At 39.2% G+C, this 17,256-nt stretch overlaps 2 protein-coding genes across 3 annotated transcripts in view; both read left to right on the top strand.

Annotated features, from left to right (window-relative positions):
* Positions 1-2,657: 2,657 nt before the first annotated feature.
* Positions 2,658-3,245, top strand: LOC139937875 (nanos homolog 2-like). Its single transcript, XM_071933248.1, has one exon. It carries the CDS (start codon positions 2,658-2,660, stop codon positions 3,243-3,245), a length of 588 nt encoding a protein of 195 aa, XP_071789349.1.
* Positions 3,246-6,425: 3,180 nt separating this feature from the next.
* The window catches only part of LOC139937621 (interleukin enhancer-binding factor 2 homolog), a 92,590-nt gene continuing 81,759 nt past the window's right edge, over positions 6,426-17,256 (top strand). For both annotated transcript variants that reach the window (XM_071932857.1, XM_071932856.1), the window contains exons 1-6: positions 6,426-6,615; positions 8,429-8,476; positions 9,268-9,313; positions 11,723-11,779; positions 12,262-12,390; positions 13,896-13,998. In XM_071932857.1, coding sequence (XP_071788958.1) covers positions 6,611-6,615; positions 8,429-8,476; positions 9,268-9,313; positions 11,723-11,779; positions 12,262-12,390; positions 13,896-13,998 — 388 coding nt within the window. In that variant the 5' untranslated portion in view covers positions 6,426-6,610. The remainder of the gene's footprint in view (positions 6,616-8,428; positions 8,477-9,267; positions 9,314-11,722; positions 11,780-12,261; positions 12,391-13,895; positions 13,999-17,256) is intronic.

Below are 17,256 nucleotides of genomic sequence, written 5' to 3'. Positions count from 1 at the left end.
GCTTTGTAAGCTGTGTTAAAGATTTTGTTTCTTCTCTCTCTATTTCAATAACGGTTTACAGGTTTTCCATATTTGTCCATATTTGATTTAGAGTGAGTGGCCTGAGGGTTCAACCCAAGCAGAGAATACGGAGAATGCCAACATTAAGGCTATGGGCTATAGCTCAGTTGATTGAACGCTGGCATGGTAGTTTGGAGGTCGCAGGTTCAAATTCCACTCTAGTTCAACCTACAATTATTTTCATTTTAGTGAACCTTTCGTAAAGTTATTAATTTCATCTGGTTGAGAATGAATGAAGTTAGTATAAAATAGTGTTAAAGGCAGTTGACACTATTTGTAATTGTCAATAAATAATGATACTTCATCCATCCTCCATGGTCCAGTCTGGGGTAAGTTTAGTAAGTTTGTTCAGTTGGTAGTTGTTCAAACACAGATCTAAACGTCGGTTTGTTGAACCATGGAGGAAAAATTAGTCTAACTTGTTTATAACCTCATTTGGTTTACCTTATCTTGTGTCTAGACGCAATAAAGTTTAACCGAATCGGTTTAGGTCTAGAGTTCACAGGAAAACAAGAAGATGTCTAGTCTGTTCAAACACAGTTTTACAAGTCGGTTTAATTAAAGTTTGTTGAGCTTATTTATAACCTCATTGGAAATAGCTTTTAAAGTGTCTGGACGCAATATTAGAACTTCCAGGAAAAGACAATCTATATTATGTGCTAAGGAGATCTCGTCTGGCCTCAGTCTACCTGCAGTCACGGCTGTGTTGACAAACATGATTTAACGCCAGTAAAGTACACAACACTAAACAACATTGACCGACTGTTTAACCTGTGATTGAGTTTGTATTAGCCAAGAGTTTGTTGTTTATGTGCATAGTACAGTTTGGTGCCAATTTCATAAAACCAGTATGTAATTGCTCCATGATTGAACTCAATCTACCCTTCCTCCGTGATTCAATGAAGTATCAACAGCATCAAGTGCTTACAATATTGTGGGTTAATTTTTAGGCGGGAACTGTACTTCTTGGGTGCGTCTTGACATTGGATGGGGTGCACCCTACAGTGTTTTTAACGAAAAAGGAACATAGAAAACATCTGGGGAAAGCCCAAAATGTCGCTCTTCTAAACATTCATGAACATTTTATGCATCTCAATCGAAGACAGCATAACAGTCTGTATTTTATGGCGATTGCATCGTCTGATTTGTATCCACTTTTGATATGAAGAAAGGGGCGCATCTCAAAACTTGTTTGATGGTTACTTTATAACTGTTGAATTTGCGTGGGATTATCTTACAAAATGTAAAATATCCCACCGACAAGTGCTGTGTATTGCCAGCCAGAAATGCCCTAGATGTGCAAGGTCTCTATTTGTTTCATGGTCTATATGCATACACACGACCCTGAAGAAATTTCCAATCGTAGAGACGGCCTAGCGTGGAAGTTAATTATTAATTTAAATGTTGAAGTTTTGGTGCAGGTTCAAACATCCCTTCAAAGTCAAAGTGTTTTAACAAAATTGGATTCCAGGTTAGATAACTTGTTTTATTTGCACATGTTTCCTCTCGAAACGGGTTTCCCGGTTCATTGACCTCATGTCAGTTCGGTCACATTGTGTAATTATTCGTTTTTATTGCAGTGGCAAACAACTCGTTCAAATAATCCCTGTTAATATAAAAAAACACCTAATTTTGTTTACGACATAGCACAACGCGCTGCCAAAGGGAGAAAGGGAGAAGGCTGTGAAAGGGAGTTAATGAGTAAGACGAAACTACACCGCCTTCTATAGTGTCACAGGTGATGCGTTCTCTGCCATACAAACTTGAGGTCAGGACGACCACGACGCGATGGAGATCGAGAAAGCTTGAATTGGCTCTAAGAATGATGTATTTTAATGTCTCCAGGATCAGGCTGTTGGATTTGTCGGTCACATTTAAGAATGTGTGACATTTATTGTCGGGATCCCGACAAAAAACTAATTTTGAGCACTTTATTTCACTGCTACTAATAATTGGCGGACCTTTTCGAGCAATGGCTCGAATGAAAGCTTGTAACTTTCTCAACCCCCATCAAAATACCTATTGAATTTTAAATAAAAGTTTGTTGGGTCAAATTGGCCAAAAATCAGAAGGACAACCTTGCCATTGTTAATATCTGGGATGACTCACTGTCAGTCAGATTGGTTCTGATAAAAGACTCAATCTTGCTATTGAAACCCTTGGCAGAGCGTCAAGTATCCATGACTTCTATACCAATCAGTGTAATTACTCCCTTTGTTGGTAAATAAGTTTGCCGGCTCGTGTTTGAAGAAGTCCTAACTATAGCCACTGCTTGGAATCACTGGCTCTTGACAGGTTGTGGGCTTTGGTCATTACCATCCTATTCAGCCATGTGCCTCAGTAGTTCCGACCGTGTTCCGACCAAGCCCCCATCGGGAGCAATCATGCTTAGAGTGCGGCCCGAGATCAACGGTATCAATAAGAAGGTGTGACTGTCATATCTCACCGCCATCGAGGAGTCCCTATTGTCTTCAAACACCAACCCGAACCAAGACGTTATGGATAAAAAGTGTGGCCGTTTAGATGGGAGCATCACATTTGATTTGCCCCGCAATCAGTTCACATCAAGTTCTCTCTCAGTCTCAATTATATGCAAGATGAATTCCAGTGCGTCTGTCTTCCTTCAAGAAAATGAGCTGGCTATCGAGATGCTCATCAACGAGCCAAGAGAGTTCGATCGCTTCCACGACTACTTCGGTCTTGCCCGCCTCGTCACTCCAGCTACTCCCGTCTCCAAGCCATTCGTCACTCCAGCTGCTCCCGTCTCCGAGCCACACTTCCTCCTGGAAGATGGTCAAGATATGAAGCAAGATCAAGAATTCACGAAAGACACCGGGTTCCGTCCCTTCACCATCGACGAGCTGTCCCGAGAAAGCCGTCCACAGCGAGCAAACCGATGGGTGGTGCCCAAGCCGACATGGTGCGTCTTCTGCAAGAATAACGGCGAGAGCGAAGAGGTGTATACATCCCATGTACTGAAGAACAGCCTGGACAAGGTTGCCTGTCCTAGGCTACGAGCTTACACCTGTCCAATGTGTGGTGTCAACGGAGACAACGCTCACACCCTCAAGTATTGCCCGTCCAACCTCGGCAGCCTTCATCCAGCTCCGGCCAAGATTCAACCTCTTGGAGTGTTCTTGAGCAGCAAGTTCATCCCCTCTGCAGGAACCAGAATTTCCGTCTGACTCCAAGATAAACATCGTTTACACCGGCTCTTCTCAGAGCCAACACATATTCAAAAAAGAGATTTATCATGTCTGTCTAAGTAATTAATTTATAAATTGTATCAATAAATAGATTTTAAGGGAAATAAAGGATCAACTTATTTAAAGTATTAAATGCTGTTAATTTTACGTCGGGGATGGACTACAGCCACGCACATTACATTATTTAAAAAAATTAATGCCTGGGCTGCTTTCAATCAGTACATTTCAAGTAGCCTGCTCAATTTCAACAGAACCGGCAATGTTTGAGAGGGGTTGGTCTTTAAGGGCAGGGGGTTACAAAATGCAACATTAGAGTAAACAAGTGTGTGACGGTCGAACTCTCTTGTCTCCTCGTTGATGAGCATCTCGATAGCCAGCTCATTTTCTTGAAGGAAGACAGACGCACTGGAATTCATCTTGCAAATAAATGTTTGCTTGAGACTGAGAGAGAATTTGATATTAACTGATTGCAGGGCAAATCAAATGTGATGTTAACTCCCTAAACGGCCACACATTTTATCCATAACGTCTTGGTTCGGGTTGGTGTTTGAAGACAATAGGGACTCCTCGATGGCGGTGAGATATGACAGTCACACCTTCTTATTGATACCGTTGATCTCGGGCCGCACTCTAAAGCCCGTTTCACACGAGCTTTCTAAACCATGGTCGTTGGGAACGAAATCGCATTCCCGTTATATAATCACAAATTTGCGTCGTGTGAAATGAATCCGAGTGATGAAATCGCCAGGGACCCGCGTAATAAACAACCGGGATCAAGACCTCCTCCAAAAAATCGCAACCCTGTTTAGAATCGCCGAGTCACTCGTGTGAAACGACACACAGTAGATTACAAAGGTCCTCGGTGATCGCACAACGATCATGCATGCACAAACCATGGGGTTTCTTTACGCACAAACTTTTAAGCAGTACACGTCATTACCTGATGGAGAAAGTTCGTATATTCCACATCCAACAAAATGGTGTCGGCAGCACAAATTGAAAATTAGTTTATTTTATGCTTTCCTCAAAGTCAAAGTTTGTTTCTATGACCAAGAAGCTTCCGATCAAGAAAGCCTTGAATCTGGCCTTTCCGCTTGCAATTTCAAATAAAATGCTTTCGGATACATTCATCTTTGGAGTCGGGACGCTGAGAAATCGTTTATTTGTTATCATTTTGTCAATTTCTTTGATATCCAAACGGCTTGACGTTGCAAAACATGTAACGACTACCCAGTGTCATTTTGATTGCATCAAAAACGGGAAAGAAAATCTGTAAACACACGTGTGCAGATAGACTTGACAGTCAGTCCTTTTGATGTTCAACGAAAGCATACACATCGCGCGCACTGCACATACAAAACACAAGTAGGACTTTTCCTTACTCTATTACAGGAGGTAGTAAGAATTTGGTTGTGATCAATCGCTGTACAATTGAAGTACATGTATTTCGCCGCAAATTCTCCACACATGCATACTCTGCCGACGTCAACATCTAGCAAGGGTTGAATCCGATCGAGAAACACTCTGAGCGTCTTTTAACGCACGCAAAAAATAGTGGTGTGGACGCAAACCCTCTCGCTTATCTCTCGTTTTTTAATTTAAATTTACACTGAATGAACTCGGAGAACACATTATTTTAAGGTGAAAAATCCGGAAGATTCTTATGCCTGGAAAACACATTGCTGCGCCAAAAAATGATCGATGGTAACCTAAAGCAAACACATGACATTGCACGGGACACTGACAGAGCACCAGCGAACTGATAAACAACCCACAGTGCGATCTCGCATAAACAAGGGACGTCGGGAACGCAATGTGCGTGGTCGTGTGAATGTTGGTCATGAAATCGCAAACAACCTTTGTGACAGACGACTGGCGCCCACAACAAGGGACGTTGGTCTTCGGCTCTCGTGTGAAAAGGGCTTAAGCATGATTGCTCCCGATGGGGGCTTGGTCGGAACACGGTCGGAACTACTGAGGCACATGGCTGAATAGGATGGTAATGACCAAAGCCCACAACCTGCTACGAGCCAGTGATTCCAAGCAGTGGCTATAGTTAGAACTTCTTCAAACACGAGCCGGCAAACTTGTTATCCAACAAAAGGGAGGAATAAAGGAATAAATCCTGGATATGGAAAGACTAACAACGACATGATTGGGGTTTTACGTCATCTAAAAAAACAAAAAAACAATAGGCATACATTAAAGATTGTTATCAAGCCTACTTCGACTTATCTTTGCGCAGGAGATGATCAGCGGCCTTGAAACGGGCGGGAACTCCTTCCCGTTTTTGTGGCGAAAATCCCCTATTACGAAATAATTATTTATGTACGGAATAACTACCCGTTTGGTATTAAGTAAGCTACCATAGACTCAGAAAAATGTGAGCATTCTTTTTGCATTGTCAATCGGTATTGACACAAATTTGTGTGATACAATATCTCTCTTGGTTCTGAAAACAGTTGGTGAAACAAACATTGAATAATCTCTTTCGAATAATATTCAAACAAAAGGAGATGTTTGTAGTGATTTAACTAGTCCTTTCTCTTTAATTCCTTGCGACGAATTAATTATTGTTACGAGGAGGAGCTTGAGGCCCCCATTACAGAAACTAATACAACCACCGCAAAAGAAAAGAAAACTCTATTAGATAGAGTCCATTGATATTAATTTAGTCATTGTCAGTTAATTAAACATTATTAATTAAACATTGTCTACATGTATCTGTCACACCATGGAGCTGGTCACATAAATCTTATTTTCAATGTTTAAAGCATGTTTAAACATGGAAGAAGGACGGTGTGGGTCTAACTTTTTTGACACAACGAGTGACGTTACGAAACTTTTGGCACAACCCTCATAGATATTAATGGTCAACAGATGGCGCACTTGTTTTTCGTTCGGATATGAATCAAAGGATTTTTAATTGAGTGTTTTAAAGTGTCGTTTCGCTAGATAATGATGTATAACTATTGTAAAACAAAACAAGAAAAACTAAATTAAAGTCAATTGAACTACTTACGACGGAATTGTGGACAAGCATTACTTTTATAAAAGGCTCTTTCCCGATCATGCGAATCCTAAGGGCCCGGCATCGCGAGAAGATTTTTCCCATTTAAAAAGATCCGAAACATAGCAATTTTTTGTTTTGTGCACACATGTGTTTATCGAACGCATCCCATCCATCTCACGCGTTCACCACCATACCACTGGTCGTCTCAAGTCAAGCCACCGAGTATAGCTCTTTGGATTGCAAATTTGACTGTCATTCAACATAAATTTCCACAATTACTTGTGGTTGTAGTCACGTATTCCACAAAACCTAGACTAATTAAGAGGCAGAAATGAGGTATGGAACTATTTTAATGAAGTGTAAATAATAAAGGAATAATTATTGAATAGTTACCGATACCGGGTTCGGCTGTGCATTGTGTGTGTGTGTGTGTGTGTACACAGGAATTACTGCTGAATTCTCACTGCACCAGTACAGTGAGAAAACAAAAGGCATGATCAGAGTAGGCAGTTTCAGTGAAATTAAATGCAGGTGATTTTTTCTCTGACAAGATGTGGTCTGTTAAGGTGTATTATAAGGAGTAAAAATCAATTTAAAATTTTGAAATCGGATGTTTCATTGCAGAGATATACCGTTTTTAATGAGCGTGGATCGTGCAAAAAACGTACCTGTGTTCAAGTTCAATTGTTATGTTTTTCTTCATATCGGCCACGGCCAAGTTTAACGCACAGCCTATGGCAAAAGAGGCCGCACTATATGACGAGCGCCCTCTACCAATGGGGAGGTTTGCAGACTGTGCGACGTACATATACATTCGTGCGTATTTAGGACAACTTTGCAAGAAATGGTTGAACAAAACCTCTCGGAGGGAGAAGAATACATAATCAAATTACACCAAATTTTCACAAGTTAATCTTAAAAAGTATGGGAATTAGCACTGACAAAGTCGCATTCAATTTTGATAATTATCTCTGGAAGAAATCGTGATTCAAAAAACGGAAAACGCCGACAAAAATAGGTTTTCATGGTAAAAGCTATGCGACTAGATGTACCATGTGCGGAATTTTATCGGCTACACGATGATGTAATCGTTATCTCATTTTGTGTAAACATGTGCTCCCTCATCGCAAAAAACCGTCTTCAGGGTTCTTCGGCGCTTTCCGAAGATTTCCGAAATCCGTTGTCCACGGGGTTCAAAGGTGACGTCATGCACAAACGAATGGGCGCTACACGCGAGGCCAAGCATCCGGTTTCTGTCATTGCTCTCTATTTTTTACAATATCTCCGAAACTATTCATCCGATTTCAAATTTTTTTTAAATGTAAGCATGAGGAGAGAATGGTTCTGCCTGCTGTCAAGTGTCATAGTTGTGAGTTGTACAAAATGTGAGTTATGATTTAATACATTTCGTTCTTTTTTTTCGGGGCTGTGTGTGTGTGTGTTTTGGTACACGTGAAATCAACTTGATGAAACTGCCTAATCAGAGTTGATTCTATCCGTCGCCACTTTCAATGACTTCATAACAACTGAGCTAGATCAGATTTTCTTCAAATTGATGTGTTTCCCCGTTTCCTCAATCAATACCTATCTATGCCATGGCTATTTTTCAATCTTGAGTTTTAATTTTAAATAAAGATTTGGAAATTGAATTAGAATTAAATATTGTTTTGTTTTTGAAGTTTATAATTATTTGATTTGAAGTCTTGAATGAATCATAGATGGAGTCAGTATATTTAAAAATACATTTCAGTTGTCGATGACTATCGGATGAGGGTTGAGAAGAAAGGTTTTTGGCTGTAGTGTATACTCCCCAGGGGGCTGAGGTGGATTGTATAGACATAGTAATAGGTCTAGTATTGTAAGTAATAAAAAAACCGAACCAATGATATAATGCATCGGAAAACTTTCCGTATGGCGCCACCACCATGACCACTTTTTCACTCATTTCACTCAAAAGGGATATCTCATTGAGGTAAATTATCCTGGATACTACATTATTTCATATCGACATGATCGAATGAAAAAGTGGTGGCGCCATACGGAAACTTTTCCAAGCATCCTTCATCATGTGAGCCAGTGTTTTGACTAATGTGACAAATTAATATGTGTTTTTTAAGTTGATTTATGTTCATGGTCTCGTTTATTTTAGGGGACGTGACGCCAGACGTGGACGAGGTGGTTATAAGTCACATGGGCAGTAAGTATAAATTGATTAATCATTAAGCACAAATACCCCAGACATTTTCGCTATTCCTATTGGTGGAGAGCGCGATACGTGGGGGTGTTTAGACGGTTGATAATGACCAGCTGGAGCTGTTTAAAACGCTGTTTTTGGATACGTTTGTTGTGTGGGTTAGCCCACAACCTCGTTTGCAGGAGTGATCGTTCTCGCCTCGCCATTTTAGCCCATGGATATGAGGATGCATTACGCGCACAAATACATATCCGAAAACTGTCTGATAAAAATGCACCACACGTACAGAGTTAGACGTCGGGGAACAGATAAGTTTTTACAGAGTTTCCTACTTTATTACATCTTTTTACCGAAATGGCATTTATGAATGGGAATAAAAGAGAAGTGACTCGTTCTAAATTGGCCCTCGGCTTGCGCCTTTATCGCACAACCACAATCCTGCCGGTTTTAAACGGCTGATTAAGAACTCAACGCTACCTTTTTATTCCCTTATTTACCCTTTCATACAATATTATACAAATATTTCTTGCTGAGGTGCTGTTGTTTTGGAGAAAATTGTTTTCTTCTCTAGAGACGAACATTATTTAACATTTTGTGACATGGATTTACTCATTTCTCAAAAACTACAGCACCTCGGCTAGTAATTATTTTAAGGTATACATACAAGCTTTCTACTATCATTATTGTAAACGGTGTAAGTTAAATATAAATATGTGGACATTGTGTTTGGTATTACAAAAAGTACCCCTATCCTTTATGCATAGTAAAAAACTGAATTTTACTTCAATTTCCAGATGGAGATCTCCTTTTATTCCTCATGTGCCTTTCGACATGAACCAGGTAAGGTCATATTGGCTCAGATCTGAATAATAACCGGCCAAAATTGATAAAAAAAAAAACCTAAAACCACGTCAATCTCATCAAATTTCAGAAAACAATAATTGAACTTCTTTTTAAAACGTTTGTTTGCCACAGTGGATGCGTTGGGTTTTAAAGAAATCATATCTCACAAACTTCAAACCTGTCTTAAAATTGTTCTCTTCATTTAAGCGCTTTGAGTACCTTATTGGTATATGTGCGCTATAAAGGATGTTGCAAAATTAAAGACAAGGCATTTTACAAGGCATAGAATAATGTATTATTGTACATGGTTATTTCTAGGTTCTTGTATTTCTGTTGCCAAATGTCAGACAGAGATAACGGACAATTCAAACAGTTTCTAACTGAACGAACATCAATCTTTTATTAACAATTTCAATCACACGTCTATCGCAATTAAACTTAAACCATCGACTGAACAAGCAATCCCACCAACGCTACCCATTTCTGGTGTCCTTAACAAAACAAGTCTTTTTTTAGTAACTTTGCCAGTTCATCTATTCAACTCATTCCGGGAGTACGTATGTAACAGTTCACTAAAGCCCTTTTCACACGAGAGCCGAAGACCAACGTCCCTTGTTGTGGGCGCCAGTCGTCTGTCACAAAGGTTGTTTGCGATTTCATGACCAACATTCACACGACCACGCACATTGCGTTCCCGACGTCCCTTGTTTATGCGAGATCGCACTGTGGGTTGTTTATCAGTTCGCTGGTGCTCTGTCAGTGTCCCGTGCAATGTCATGTGTTTGCTTTAGGTTACCATCGATCATTTTTTGGCGCAGCAATGTGTTTTCCAGGCATAAGAATCTTCCGGATTTTTCACCTTAAAATAATGTGTTCTCCGAGTTCATTCAGTGTAAATTTAAATTAAAAAACGAGAGATAAGCGAGAGGGTTTGCGTCCACACCACTATTTTTTGCGTGCGTTAAAAGACGCTCAGAGTGTTTCTCGATCGGATTCAACCCTTGCTAGATGTTGACGTCGGCAGAGTATGCATGTGTGGAGAATTTGCGGCGAAATACATGTACTTCAATTGTACAGCGATTGATCACAACCAAATTCTTACTACCTCCTGTAATAGAGTAAGGAAAAGTCCTACTTGTGTTTTGTATGTGCAGTGCGCGCGATGTGTATGCTTTCGTTGAACATCAAAAGGACTGACTGTCAAGTCTATCTGCACACGTGTGTTTACAGATTTTCTTTCCCGTTTTTGATGCAATCAAAATGACACTGGGTAGTCGTTACATGTTTTGCAACGTCAAGCCGTTTGGATATCAAAGAAATTGACAAAATGATAACAAATAAACGATTTCTCAGCGTCCCGACTCCAAAGATGAATGTATCCGAAAGCATTTTATTTGAAATTGCAAGCGGAAAGGCCAGATTCAAGGCTTTCTTGATCGGAAGCTTCTTGGTCATAGAAACAAACTTTGACTTTGAGGAAAGCATAAAATAAACTAATTTTCAATTTGTGCTGCCGACACCATTTTGTTGGATGTGGAATATACGAACTTTCTCCATCAGGTAATGACGTGTACTGCTTAAAAGTTTGTGCGTAAAGAAACCCCATGGTTTGTGCATGCATGATCGTTGTGCGATCACCGAGGACCTTTGTAATCTACTGTGTGTCGTTTCACACGAGTGACTCGGCGATTCTAAACAGGGTTGCGATTTTTTGGAGGAGGTCTTGATCCCGGTTGTTTATTACGCGGGTCCCTGGCGATTTCATCACTCGGATTCATTTCACACGACGCAAATTTGTGATTATATAACGGGAATGCGATTTCGTTCCCAACGACCATGGTTTAGAAAGCTCGTGTGAAACGGGCTTTAGAGTTCAACAGAAGATATCCCATGTTCCAAACTCCGTCGGCGTCATAATCCTTGCGCCGACGGCATGGTCTTCTGGCGGCAGAAGTCTCTCTGTCACATCATTATTAAATGTTATTAAAGGAACACATTGCCTTGGATCGGTCAAGTTGGTCTTTGAAAAGCGTTTGTAACCGTTTGTTATAGAATGCATATGGTTAGAAAGATACTTTAAAAGAAGAATATAATGATCCACACAAGTATCACTCGAAATTGTGTGCTTTTCCTTTTACCTCGTCGACTAACACGGTCAGCCATTTATGGGAGTCAAATTTTTTACTCCCATAAATGGCCGACTGTGTTAGTTCGCAAAGTAAAAGGAAAACAACGCAATTTCAAGGCAAATTTGTGTGGATCATTGTATTCTACTTTTGAATCATCTTTCTAACCATATGCATTTTATAACAAATGGTTACAAACGCTTTTCAAAGACCAACTCGACCGATCCAAGGCAACGCATTCCTTTAATGATGTTCTCTCCAATTGTATTTTCTTCTCCAGTGTGAGGCAGCCTTCCAGAGGGTGAAACCGATGCCTGATGATCAACCCCTCTTTGATGTAAGTGAGCTCAAGGAAATGTAAACATAAAGAAAGAATAAACCAAAACAGAATTCAAAATCAAGATCCGAAAGTCTTTGCCCAAATCCATAACAAATATCTGTATGTTTGGTTTGGTTTTGTAAATGGATTGTTATACCACTGTAATCAGAGTCCAACAGGGCCCAATTTCATAGAGTTGCTTAAACAGCAAATAGTGCTTAAAATTGTTCTGCTGTGCAAAAACAAGCAGAATACCATTCACAAATGGTACACGTTGGATGGTATTTTGACTGGTACCCTTATTCTGGTAAGCATAATTTTGTTGTGCTTAGCTACTTTTTAAGCTCAGGCAGCTCTATAAAATGGAACCCAGATCAGTTATTGAGATACCATAATCTGTTGGATTTGATTTAAATGAGAAAGGCCATCACTCGAGAGAGCTACGGTTAAAAATAAAATCAAGGCAACATTTTGATATATGTAACTGATTTGATTCGCAGGAGTTGATTAAGAAGAACTTGGAGCTATCTCCAACACCTTTAGAGCAAGCTTCGGTACTAAGTCTAGTCACTAAGATCAACACAGTACTGGATAACATCATTGTAGCTCCACCAGCAGGATTTGATGTGGTAAGATCTATAGGGTTTGCCTTTAACAATTTCTGTGACTGGTCAGCAGGCTTTCCATTTCACTAGTCAATCACCTTTTCACTTGTCCATTTATTCCAAATGAAATAGGGGAGCTTTTTCAACAATGAACTGGCCATCACTTGGAGTGAACTCTGACTGGCCCTCTGATGTTTGAACTGGCAAAGCCTTCTCGTTATTTTGTAAACGAGCTAAAATAACGGACCCGTGAAAAATTGCTGTGACCTTTGAGACACTTGAAGTAGTCTGTTTGCAATTAAATTGAACTGTTTTGCACTTGTAATTTCCAATTCTCTAATCATAGATATGATTTTAAATATCCAGGGTACTTCATACACAAGGACCCATAGATCAAAGCCTGCCGATGTCTGTAAAATGTACCGGTATATTATTATTTTTGTTCTATAAGAAATCCTAGCCTCAGAACTATGTACTCAAATTTGTTGCGACGAAATTGTTTATGTTGAATGTCAGATTTATTTGCAGTAAGTTGTGGATTTCTTTTATTGCGGTGTGTATGATCACATTCATGGGTAGGGTATGGTGGAAACATTAACCATATGGTACAGTGAGGGATACAAAGCACCCCCCCCCCCCAAAAAAAAAAAAAAAGAAAGAAAAAAAAAAAAGAAAAAAAACCAAGTTGTTGAAACAATCTGATGAAGTGAGTTAAGATCTCGAAGTGAACCAAGTCTGAATTTTTCATTTTTTTTTCTAAGTGAGGATCCAGTGGAAGTTAGGCAAAGCGCTTTCACTGTTTTTTAGGTGAATTTTAACAGAGGTTACAGCCAAGCTACATGTGTAAGTGTGATTTTCCCACTGAAATTGCCAATGGAAGCCTGTCAGGGATAATGATAATAAAGAGAAACTCATGATGAGCAGTAAGTGCCGCAAAATGGTGTTAAAGCACTTTGCACACAAAGCAAAAAAAAAGATAAAAAGGCGCAAGTCATTAGCAGAAAAATAGTAATAGAAGACTTACTGGGTTGATATATTGATTGTCCTCTGAACTATGTAATCGATAGACAAAAAATCCGTGTGTCTATTGTTAACCTTCGCCTCATTATCCCTAATTGAGGGTTCATATTTCAAAACTTTCTGCACTGGGCCTCGATTTCCCAAAGCACTAAGATTTATTATACGACGAGTTGTCCGCATTACCATAGTGATTTGTGTTGTTACATTACACCTTAGCCTAGACTGTTAACTTTGACCTAGTGCTAAAGTTAAGTGGACAGTGGTCCGGTGTGTGTTGCAAGCCCTGACATATAATGCTTTCAATTATGTTTGTAAAAAAATAGTTCATATTTCGACCCTAGCAGAGTCTTTCTCGAAGGCCAAAGAGAAAGACTCTGCTAGGGTTGAAACAAAAGGACATTAAGTATTTTTTGCATACCGCAGGTTCTTTTAGTTGGTAAGCAGTTTGCACAGCTAATTTGATCTTCTCAGTAATTTTCGTCATAACTGATGTTTCGTTTATTTTCTAGGTCGTGGAGCAAGTACGACAGGTTGGGTCACACAAGAAGGGAACAATGATGAATGGCAGTGCTGTAGCCGACCTGGTTGTTATTCTCAAAACGTTGCCAACCAGTAAGTATGCTCTAAATGTTCCCATTTGCACAGTGACTAAAACCAGGTTCCCTTTGGACTTTTTCTTATACTGCCATGCCGAAAGTTACCATGACTACAAGGCGTTCCCACCTTGACTTATATTTGTGGTCGTGTCACCATTGGATTTAATTTTGTCTTTTTACGGAAAAGTCATTTACTTTAAAAAAAAAAAAAAGGCCAATGGGAGCACGGCTATAATAAGCAAAGATAAATCTTGCCTAGCAGAAATGGGTTACCAGTCAGAACACTATGTAATGTGCATTACTTGTGACTGGTTTCCTGCTTAATGTTGCTTAGCAGATATTCTTTGTGACTCTGAATTCGGTTATCGGTTCATTTGTTCCAAATGACCCGAGTTGAGTAGTGACTAGGACATGTTTAAGACGCTCCTAAAAAATAGTGATAAACAGGTAGTTTCTAATGCAGAGTTTTTCTGATTAGCAGAGTGTGGGTTCGAATACCCAGCCATGACACTTGTGTCCGTAAGCAAGACACTTAACCATTCCTTTGTCCTTCGGATGGGACGTAAAGCCATTGGTCCCATGTGTTGTGTAACGCATGTAAAAGAACCCAGTACACTTATCGAAAAGAGAAGGGGTTAGCCCTGGTGTTCCTGGCTGTTGCTGCTATATGCGCTGTAGCACCTTGTAAACCCTTATAAGGTGCTAAATAATTGGGTCTCAGAATTCATCACATTAATCTTTCTTGAAGTTTGTATATACTCAGCACCTTGAGTATCTTGTTTGGAAGATATGTGCGCTATATATATAAGACTTTGATATTATTATTATTATTTGGAACTTAATTAAAGCCATTATACACTTTCGGTAAACAGTATTGTCCAAGTCCCACACTTCGTGTATCACAACTTATATATAAAATAGCAAACCTGTGAAAATTTAGGCTCAATCGGTCATCGGAGTTGGGAGAAAATAACGGGAAAACCCACTCTTGTTTCCGCGCGTTTCGCCGTGTCATGACATGTGTTTAAAAAAAACTGTAATTCTCGCTATCGAGAATTGATATTGTTTTAATGTTTTCTCAAAAAGTAAAGCATTTCATGGAACAATATTTCAAGAGAAGTCTTTCACCATTACCTCCTGTAAACGCTGTAAATTATTTGTAAATCTGTGAACTTTTTTCTTTTTTTCTGTACCGAAAGTGTATAATTGCCTTAAGAAGAAGTTTGTCTCTAGAAGATCTGAGTACCGCCCTGCCTTGTTGATACAAAGTGAAAAGGTCACACAAGTACTGAGGGGCAATACCAATTAATGCATGTGTAACCATCACTTGGTACATCTCATCATATCAAACAATAACAAACCTTTGAACATTTTGGGCTCAACTGGTCATCCAGGTTGCAAGAAAATAATGAAAGGAAAAAATACAATTGCTCCATAGAATGGTTGGCTTTTAGAAGCCCAAGAAAAGGCTTCATGCCTGAAGCCTTTCTCGGATTTAAAATTGCGGGTGAAAAGATACTCCTTTCTTAAATCATGTATTTCAAAGGGGTTTGTTTCTATCAATGTTTTATAAAATCAACAGCTTTCCGGTGCTTTTTACCAAGAATGTTTTTATTGCTAGGCAGTGGACACTATTGGTAATTACTCAAAATAATTATTAGCATAAAACCTTACTAGGTAGCGAGTAATGGGGAGAGTTTGGTAGTATTATACATTGTGAGAAACGGCTCCCTCTGAAGTGGAGTAGTTTCCGAGAAAGAAGTAATTTTCCACGAATTTGATTTCGAGACATCAGGTTTAGAATTTGAGGTCTCAAAATCAACCATCTGAAAGCACACAACTTCATTTAACAAGGGTGTTTTTTTCTTTCATTATTATCTTGCAACTTCGACGACCAATTGAGCTCAAATTTTCACAGGTTTGTTATTTTGTGCCTATATGTTGACATACACCAAGTGAGAAGACTGGTCTTTGACAATTACCAATAGTGTCCTCTGTCTTTAAGGAGTAATTACCAAAATTACACCCTGCCTTTAATATGTTGGGCATGGTAATGTACATCACTGAACATGTTAGTCTAAATGTTCTTCTAGAATTCTCAATTTTATGACCAATTTCACATTCAACTCTTTCCGGAATGTCAAGCTTCCTCTTCAATGAAGGAACTTTTTTAATAAGAAAAAATATGGTCATCTTATGTAAAGCAATAAATCAGTCGTGGAGTCGTTCTGTCTTAATAGAATCCGCATATTTGTAACCTGTTTTATACAAAGGAATTAATGTTTGAAGTTAGCACATCTACGCTTTGAAGTTTCTGTGCGATTGTTGAATTATTCTAGAGATTTACTTCTCCCTTGAGGTAATGGACCTAATTCCGCACTAATTGTTGAAAGGGAAGACAGACAGTATTCTTATTGTTGTTACTTATGGGAAGAGTGCCCCAGTTCTAAATTCTATTAATGTATTTGATTTGTATACATTTCACTTTAGAAGCTAGTAACACCTTAGAGGAAACAGACGTGAATGAACCAGCAATGGTAAAAGGAATGGCAAACACATTACATGCATTATGGACGTTTTCAAAACCACAGATCAGGCTTCTGTTGCACCTATTTGTTGCAAAATTACAAGATCCTACTCTTGACTTCGAAAGCACTTCATGGTCTAGTCCCAGTGTGTATCAGAGACAATTATAATAATAATAATAATAACAATATACAATAGTAATTAAGATTTATAAAGCCCATTTTCAAAAGATGCAATGCGCTGGGTAAGAAAGCTACAAAATTTTCAATTTAAGATAGATGAGAACATATGCGTTTTTTTTAGTTTACACTTTAAAGTCTGGAGTGAGTTGATGTTGCGAATGTGATTTGGTAGAGAGTTCCAGCATCGGGGACCAGCAGCTGAAAAGGATCAGTCCCCTGCCCTTTTGTAGGTACATACGTGTACCATCCTCGGCCCATTCTGAGATCTTTAAACAAACTACTGTTGAACATTCTTAGATCTCATTTTCATCAGGCGATGAAGCGTTGACTCATGTGCACCAAAGCTATGGAATGATCTCCCCTATCAACTTCATACACTTGACCCCTTACTGATCTTCTAAAGCCAGCTTTAGACTCATCTCGTTGAATCTGCTTTTAACATTTAGTCCATTGAACTCGTCATCTTCACATAAAATTCTGTCAACTCTATTTGTTAAAATTTGTCCTTCACTTTGCTAAGCAACTTTAAAATGATGGCACTCTACAAATGCTTGATGATTGATTGA

Source organism: Asterias amurensis, chromosome 5, assembly GCF_032118995.1.
Source record: "Asterias amurensis chromosome 5, ASM3211899v1".
Lineage (NCBI taxonomy): Eukaryota > Metazoa > Echinodermata > Asteroidea > Forcipulatida > Asteriidae > Asterias > Asterias amurensis.
Note: the sequence above shows the minus strand (reverse complement) of the source record. Positions and strands in the feature narration are given on the sequence as shown.

Bases quoted from the DNA above. Each gene is read 5' to 3' on its own strand.
- LOC139937875 (XM_071933248.1), top strand. From the start codon at position 2,658: ATGAATTCCAGTGCGTCTGTCTTCCTTCAAGAAAATGAGCTGGCTATC.